Source organism: Temnothorax nylanderi, unplaced genomic scaffold (genome assembly GCF_030848795.1).
Source record: "Temnothorax nylanderi isolate EJ_2023f unplaced genomic scaffold, tnyl_v1.0 TNYL_tig0028_pilon, whole genome shotgun sequence".
Taxonomy (NCBI): Eukaryota; Metazoa; Arthropoda; class Insecta; order Hymenoptera; family Formicidae; genus Temnothorax; species Temnothorax nylanderi.
In genome coordinates, this window is record NW_027249090.1 from 36,455 (window position 1) to 45,715 (window position 9,261).

At 37.4% G+C, this 9,261-nt stretch overlaps 1 protein-coding gene across 3 annotated transcripts in view; it reads left to right on the forward strand.

Annotated features, from left to right (window-relative positions):
* Positions 1 to 8,753, forward strand: part of LOC139770209 (uncharacterized) — a 34,635-nt gene extending 25,882 nt beyond the window's left edge. For 2 of the 3 annotated variants that reach the window (XM_071701970.1, XM_071701969.1), the window contains 4 exons: positions 2,041 to 2,251; positions 4,324 to 4,631; positions 5,229 to 5,601; positions 5,830 to 8,753. In XM_071701970.1, coding sequence (XP_071558071.1) covers positions 2,057 to 2,251; positions 4,324 to 4,631; positions 5,229 to 5,601; positions 5,830 to 6,006 — 1,053 coding nt within the window. In that variant the 5' untranslated portion in view covers positions 2,041 to 2,056 and the 3' untranslated portion in view covers positions 6,007 to 8,753. The remainder of the gene's footprint in view (positions 1 to 2,040; positions 2,252 to 4,323; positions 4,632 to 5,228; positions 5,602 to 5,829) is intronic. The other variant, XM_071701971.1, reaches the window with a different exon arrangement.
* The last annotated feature ends 508 nt before the right edge of the window (positions 8,754 to 9,261 follow it).

A 9,261-nucleotide genomic window follows, 5' to 3' on the forward strand; every position in this document is an offset into this window, starting at 1 on the left:
TTTAAAAATCGTATATTTATCATTACGTTTAAGAAAAACAATTGAAAGAGAAACAGTTTTGTAAGATTATGTACCACTTTAACTCTACTTCTGAAAGTTGTATTCGCGGCGGCAAGAGTTTTCGACGAGTACAATGGAGAATCACGCCTGCATTTATGTATATTCGCTGCAGAATTTTACGAGAGGCGTTTTCCTAAGGTCCTCGAACGCGCACGCGGCCCAAAACTCCCAAAAGAGGTCCGTTAACCGTCGATGGAATCTGTCTTACATTCGCCTCGCGCGTGTCTCTAGCCGTGCAGCCGAGTTGCTTTTGATCGGAGGCGCGCTTTACGTTTCTCGGAGAACGACACGACGGGCTCGTATGTATACCAGCCGCGTCGTGCATTCGGTCGATCTTGTGCGCAGAATTGTGGCAGGTATATATACAGCGTTTGATGTACGGCGCGATGTAAATTTCTAAATAGAGATCGATATCAGCCCCGCTCGTGTGGCACAGACCGTTTTTATAGCGTTCACTCGCGAGAGCCAAAGGCGGCGCTAAAGTTTCCCGGTGCGAGCGCAACTTCGATTTTTAGAGATGACGTTCCATTCCGCGAATGTGTACCAGTTCTCTCGCGTAACAGCTGTAACGTATACGTAATTCGGCTGGATATTTTTTATTTACGGACGCCAACGGATCCGACCGCGCCGCGATAAGTCACACATGTGCGTCGCCACCAATTGGATAAAGGTGAAATGAGCATAGAATAAATGTGTTTGACGGTGTGTAAAAATTATACGAAGCAACCCAGGTAAAAATAAAAAAATATGTATGTCGAAGAAGCTAGTTGCGCGAAATTGGGTCCGCCGTAAATCCGATAAGGGACATTGTCTCGCCACAAAGGCATTTTTATATTTCATTGTACGCTGTACGTAGAAGAAGAAATAATAACACTCGCGGCATATATCATTCACGCATATCGCCTTCGTATCAGTTTGATTGTCAAGCTTTGTTAAACCGGAGCTGTATCGTTCCCATGATCGCTGATTTATTTGCCGATCGCGTTTCTTGGTATTAGGATCAGTTACCGCGCGCATGACCACGCGCTATGGCTCGTGTCGAGTTTCATATAGTTGTATATAGCCGGATGATTCATTACCGTGCCGATGAGAAAATGAAGGTGAGCGGCGCGCGAACGCGAGAGATATTCAAGTAGATCTTAAATCGTGCAGGTTCGTTTTCGAGCGTCGCCTTTTTTCTACGGAGAAAACGAGCTTCCCGAGCTTTTCTCTTTGACTAGATTCCAATTAAACGGTACGGTTTCAAGTGTCTTCAGAATTAACGCATATAAAACGTTAACATCCTTAATGATGGGAATATGTTTCCAAATATTAATTATTAAGTTTAATTTAGGCTGCGGTCCACTTGACACTACAAATGCTTCGAAGCATTCCTCTTCTCTTTTCTTTCAATGAAGAAAGAAGGAGAAGAAGAACGCTCCAAAGCATTTGTAGCGTCAAGTGGACCGCAGCCTAATACTTAGAGGAAAGTCCCCTATTATGAGATAGGGATCCTAATATGAGATGGCGGGTTTTTTTACATGGTGGGATCAACAGATGGGGCCTATATAGGGCCTTTTAGCTTAAAATATCTCATATTAGGATCCTGTCTCATAATAGGGGACTTTCCTCTATTAATAACGCTAATTGTGTAAGATAGGATTAAAAAAAGAAAGACAACACGGTAGAAACTGTACGCCAAAAATATAAGTTAATATAATATATAATAAAGAAAATAAATGACTTATAAGTACAGAAGGTGATCCTAATAAGTAGACACACACACACACACACATAACACAATTTGTTTTAATCGCATTTTTCCATGATTCCTCTATTGTCGTTCATATTGAAAGGGATCGCTTGAGCGGTAATTTACTCGAAGGCGACATTCCAAATAATTTTAATTTTTTTTTCAACATCCTAAAATAATGTGCCGAAAGAGATTGTCAGGCAGGTGTGGAACGACGAGTCGCTCATCGCGCAACTTTCTATTTGCAGCTTCGACGAGACGTCGATGGACAGCTGCATATTGGCTACCATCGACGAGAGCCGCCGAGTCAGTGACTTGTCGGGCGAGTCGATGAAGGACAGTAACGAGGTGGAAGTGACGTCATTGGAGGAAGCCAAGTCGGTCATAGCGGCACTCAGAGCGAGACAGCGGGCACAAGCCCACCAAATGCTCGCCTGGCGGAGGACCCTTAAATTGCAGGTAAGTTTCAATTACCGGGAAGGATTTCTACATGCAAAGGCAATCCCACTTCGCCGTTACGTCTTCGATAAGGAAATCAGTCGGGAGAACGGCGGAGAACGATCGATCAAAGCTATTACCTCTGAAAACCATAAAAAACACGCTCGGCCCACGAACCGATGTTACCGGACAGTGAAATATTAGATACACGGTGATCTCCATTTAGAACGGGTACATATTTTTGCCGCTTTGCCAAGTGAACGAGTGAACGTTTTAAATAAACGTTATACTCGCGCCTCTACATCGCCAGACCATGTATCTACAATTGTACACTGTATTTTAATTGGGATATCCATTAAATTAAAATCGGGCATGCGAATCGATTGAAAAAAGAATAGAGTTTCATCAAATAGCTCGTTAATCGAAAGCTTAATCGAAGCTCAGCTTTTGTCAGAAACATCTTTTATTTTTCGTACTTGATCTCCACGATTAAATCTTTCTGAATGGTATTGTTGAAGGTCAGAAATTCTAAACTCTTTTCATCCGGTCGAGATATTCTTTGGCCTTAAGCACTTTATACCCGTTAGATTCGTCATGATGCTAATGGGAGAGACAAATTCTAGCGGGTGAGCGAAACGGCATTGCTGCCACGAGTCATTGCCGTGCATTTCCGGGATAAGCCGGGGGCGTCTCGTGACATCCTACAATTTCGCGTCTGACTTCGCGTGACTACGAACGATTCTCGGTTTGCGAGGTAGATGCGAGAAAAAAAAGAGCTCTCCCACTAAATTCGCCGGCAATCTGCGGGGGGATAATTGCTGCGAAATGACCTTTTTCTCTGGCTATTCGGCCAGCGCCGGGTAAAATACCGGCGGGATGGCCGATTGCGAGTAACAACTTTTCCGTATATACTTTTGTCGAATTCAAACAGGAAATATGAACCCAAAAATACACACCTTCCGGCACATCCCGAAAACACACGCCATGGGTCTCCCGGAGACTCATGTAACTTTGAAAGGCTGGTAATTCTGGTTCAGATTGATATTTTCGGACTTGTTTTTTTTTTATTTATTTTAAAGCTCTGATATTTACGAATACGCCTGAATAGGTTTTAATACCGAAAGTTTTATTTTTTATTTTATTCCATTTTGTCAAGTTATGAAGTTAAAACTAAATTAGTAAATGTCAAAAATAGAAAAATTGAAAAAAATTCAATTTTCATTTTTCATTTAATTATTTGGCTAAAATCTCAGTTATATACAACGACAGGATGAATTAATATCACATCATGTGAAACAAATAAACAACCAAAAAGAGATATCGAGAATATTTCTTTTATATTCTTTTATCCAAAGAAATGCCTTCCTATACTTTCCTTTCCAATGTAGAATTTGTCCCTTGAGGCGTTAACCGGTCGTTCACATCGTGACTCGCGTCTATCGGCGAAAACGTTTTAATTATTTTCCGTGTCCGTCCTCGAAGTGCGTGACACGCAACGGCGATAGCACCTGGCCGTCTTGCGGTTTATGTTGTACACAATAGCGAGAGTAATGGACTCATCCCCTCTACGCGGGAGGCAGGAAGGAAGAGACGTGAGCAATGCTCATGCAAAGCGGTCAGCCGGATACGTACGGCATGTATAACGTGCACCGTTGTGCAAACACGCAGTTACACGCATGTATCGACGCGTGCAGAGGCGGAACGCAAGTACCTCACCGCTCGCATATATCGGTAACGCGTTCCGCGTAAAGCCAGTAGACTCGAGAGATGCAAATAATAATGAGATTTGCTCAAATACGCCCGAACCGATGTCCGATTAAAAGAGAACAAAAGAATACAATCTAACACCGCACGTCCCATTCGAACGGTGTATTTCGGTCGGGATGGAAAACCGGGGAAATTAATTAGCGGCGCTAAGCAAATATTAATAATAACGGCAGCGAGAGAGATCGCTTGCTAATTAATTACTTAATATCCGAAGTAAATGGCAAATACGCCGCCGCTCCGCGCCGGTCGCCCAGTTTATTGCATGCGCGAATTAATATGGGAGATTGACGCGACCGACCGTTCAATGTCACCGTGACGTTTCGCAGGAGGACCTGGTGGCCCGACTGACGCGTGAGAAGGCCGAGCAGCTGCGGACGTTGTCGTCGCAGCTTCTGCTGTTCGAGTCTAGGCTCTGCAGGAAGCAGAAGGAGATCGAGGCCAGTCTGAGTCAGCGAGAATCCATTATTCTACGACAACAAAGGGTGATCCGGCAGTTGCAGAGCAGATTGGCGGAGAGGAGCACGAGCACCAGGGATTCGCCGCCCTGCGACGCCCTGGACAGACTGGACAGTCTTGGGGACAGCGACAGCGCTGTGGTGCTCGAGGAAACCGCGGACGATCCTGCCCCACCGAGGTGAGCATTTCGGAAATAGATTCACATTACCTGTCGCCGACGACACGAAGAGAGCTTCTATGAAGCACCTATGCAAAGATAGCGGGACGTGAGAATTAAGAACGAAATCCAAGTGTAAAGACAAAAGTGCAAAATAGGACTAAAAATACTGAAAGATATAATTTTAATCTCTTTCAGAAAAATCTAAAAGTTTCCAATAAGCAATTGTGATCAGTATAATTTGCTTATATTTTGGAATGCATATAATGTTAAAAATAATAATTTATGCCAGCGTGCTACCTTACTAGAATATGTTCAAAATTGCTGTGATAAAGTTGCAACGTATTTTAAGACTGCTTTAATCTATATTGTTATTCATGGCAGAGATCGGATTACAATAAAATTACAAAATTCTATTTGTAATTTTATATGTAACACAAAAAAGTTTAAAGAGAATTAAAATATACATCTACATAAAATACACATCGAGATATTGATAAATTGATTTGTATATTAGAAAATACATAAAGTTATAAATAAGATCTTGTTCTCCCAAATTCTTTCACAAATGATAGGTCGTCTACGGTCGATTCTGTACATTCTAATTCTACTCCACAGGTTTCGTTCTAATATTACTGACATAACTGTGATCCGTTCTGTGTCCGACGCGGTGGAACCGTCGAACAAGTATTCGTCGATGCGTCGGTGCAACGGTTTCCTCAGAAGACCGGAGATCCTGGAAACCGTATATTCCGTGGAGGAAGACGGTGACAGCGAGAATAATCAGGATCCATCGGAATCGACAGAGAACTCAGAGTACGAAGACAGGAGGACGAAAAACTTGGGCAACGGGAAAGGCAGGCTTCAGGATCTCTACGGTAGTTTCGAGAGGCTGGCTCAAGACACGGATTCCCCGCCCAGCGAAAGACCCAGAGACGAAAGCCAGCAGGCGCAGGTAAAAGGAGGCGAAATCTCGAAATCTTATTGGCGTGTAAGAAAATTTGATTTGCTAGGAAATATTTGTGAAATACTCGAATTGAAACGTTCGAATGAAGAAACATAACGCAAAATTTACTTCAACTTAGAAAACGCAATGCAAATTTGCACTTTGATTTAAGATATACTCCGTATTTGAATTTTTCTTGCGTTTAGCTGTAAAGTCCATGCTAACGTACGTATAAATTGATTTTTCCCTAAGGAATCCTATTTGTGCTTTCAGGTGACGTACAACAGGGTAATGAGCAATCACAGATCCGTGACGAAGCCAAAAGATGTGAAGTACAAGAGGATAAATAAGGCAAAATCGAAAAGTCTCGAAGAACTCAGAGGACGTCTTAGAAATTGGGTCGAGAAAGGGAATAAAATAGCTATATCGTTGGATCAGTCATATGCTTGAGCTTACTACCCCCCCGTATATGAAAGTATATAAATTATTATTTTATGAATGATTATAATGACCGTTGTTAAACGTGTAACGCCCGAAATTATAATTCTACTTGTAAGATTAAGGAATGGACTTTTATCTTTAGTCGCTACGGTATTTAATTGAAATATCATTGCTCCATGTGATATTTACTGTAGTATTTTTTTCATATTAATTATGCACCTAGGTCAAAGATAAATGATTCGAGACTTGTGATATGATTTTATTATATACAAAAGCGCGTAGTTAGGAAGAATTTATTATCTGGCAAAGAAACCACTAATCTTTAAGTATCATGATAAAATTAACATTAAAATAATTTCTATCTGGTTTTTTCTTATAATAAATTCTATAGTATATTATTATGATTAAATATTTATCAACAGCATTCTTACATCATTTTTTTGAATCCAAAAAGTAATATAAAAGATTTAAGGCATTATCAGATACATTGATATATTAAGAACATAAAAAGTAAATAATTTACTAGAATTTGAAACAGTTAGATTTGAGATTCAATTTTGTTATGGTACTTAAAGGTTAACATAACTTGAAACGTGACATACGTCCGTGGATTGTGCATGAACTTTCAAGAAAACATTTTCGATTTTTTCTTTCGTTAATAGCAAACCCCTAACTTATGTTGCTACGTTCTAAATACGTACAAGAGAAATTTCAGAAGGCCTAAATATTAAAAAATAAATTACAAATATATATAATTAAGTAAACATCTTTGAGCAACAGGAAAGTTCACTATTAACAAAAAAAATGTTAATTATGACGCACATTTCTCTGCACATACCACCCGATTACATCAAAACAAGGTATTTTTTTTACTATTGAATGCTATTTATTATAATTACATCCTCAGTTCAGAATGATATATTACGTCACATTTTGCTACAAACAATTTAGAATTAAATCTCTCTATATTTAAAAAAATTTATTTAGAAATTATTATCGAGATTTCTCCATTAAACAGGGTTGAAATGCAAACAATCAAATTTAATCAAAACTCTTGATTTAAGATGATTATGAAACTAGCCGTGTTTATCTTATAAATAAATATTAAACAAAGGCATGTACTGAGAATGAATTTTTAAAAGTTTTTTTTTAAACTAAAAGGCTTTTTTAAAAATTACATAAATTATATACAAATTATACATCTAAAAAGAAGACACATACTATATGTATAAATGCTCTTGTTAATCCACTCAAATAGATGTTATTATTTGTGCCTATCCTTCTATATAAACAAATATTGAGGGCATTGTATTCTGAATATATACGTATATATAAACTTCTATCTTGATGTTTACTTGAAGTCTTAAGAACCTGAAGAAAAATGATAATCAAATAATGTGAAGCAAAGCATTGGGTACTTTAATGAAATTTTTTTACACAAAAATTGAAATTTAATGCTTCGCATTGATCCAAAAAGCATATATTTTAATTAGAGTTAAAACGCAATTGCTTAACTGTTGAGAACTCTTATACATAATTATATTGTCCTATTTTGAACTATTTTCAATAAATGCTATTTGAAAAGGTTTTAAAACCTACAATTTAAAAGCACTACAAATTTCTTGTGTCCCTATACACATTAAACCAAAATTTTATAAAATTTAGATATATTTCATTGTATATATAAAGTTGTAAAGCGATATGTACTTTTATATTGAATGTAAACTCTGACATACCGTGACTATACACGCTGTGTATAGCAGCGTAAAGAAAACATGTCTTCGTAATCGCACTGTTTATAACAATATTGTTACATGCACGCGCATATTTTACCGTTCTTCTCATAAAATAGGAAAGTACGCTCGAAGAACATTGTTTTTGGTACAAACAGCTTGTGACGCAAGCGTAATTTCTCTCCATTTTGGATGCATTTATTCGTTCACTTCATTCATCGTACTTTCGAGCAGACGGGTATAAGAAAGCTACCGACAATCCATATTTTTGCAAGATTAGAGAGAGAGAGAGAGAGAGAGAGAGAGAGAGAGAGAGAGAGAGAGAGAGAGAGAGAGAGAGAGAGAGAGAGAGAGAGAGAAAGGAACAAGCAAATGCCTCTGGCAGTATCTTTGTAAATAATTGGAAACATGGACGTAACGTTCTTAAAGATGTATAAATTCTACGATACTTATATATAAATATATATTATGTAGATAGATCTATATTATATATTGAAATAATAAATTGTAATACTATTATATTTTGAATTTAATGTTCCTGTGGACTGAGCAACAGTCACCGAGAGATCTCGTGCATAATATATTTGCACGCGCTTATAAATGCATATGCATATAAAAATATGAAGATATATAAATAAATAACTGAATAAAGTGTATATATACATATATATATACACATATATACATATATATATATATATATATATATATATATATATGTCGAGATAGTGTAATATGATGAGTCTACTTAGAATGATGCGAAAGAATAAAGTCTTTAAGGTGCATAAGCAAACCGTGTGAAACTAAAATGAGTCACATCGGCTAACTACCATCTGAGTATACACGTGCAATGGCGCTCGAATACAAAAAAAAAGGTCAATAATTATTTTAATTTATGTAAACTCGCATAACGTGTATGCTGTATCGCTTTACTAGGAAACGAGTAGACTGCTATCGATATCCTGTCACGCAATTATTTTAATTATTATTAAATTCCAAATAAATTATGTCGATGGAAACACGCCGGACAGCGTATTTATTGTCATTCCTATCTCTTCCAATTGTTTCCCGTTATTTGTTGATAATTGAATGTTATATATTACGTGATTTAAATCTGAAACCAGTAGCAATTAAAATGCCATCGAAGATCTGTGGCCCCTGTATGATTTATTTCATAACAATCGGCCCACTTGATAACAAATGTAATCTTTACCTAAGAAAGAGGGGGCTGTAGGTATTTAATAGCATACTTTTATTTTTTATACATATACATTGCTTATTTTTTGCAACAATGACATAACTAAAAAAAAACAAAGTTTTCCAGAAAATATAAGTTTGAATATTTTAAATTATTAAAATTTTTGCAATATTACTTTCAAATGTGATTTTAATATAGTATAATAACTGATTGTAGAGGAATACAAAAGTATCTAGCTATACGTTAGCTCTTTATTTAATTAATTGATTAAATATATTGAATTCTCACCGTTCTTTTACAAACAATTAAAAAGTGACAATTTTTTAGGTCCAG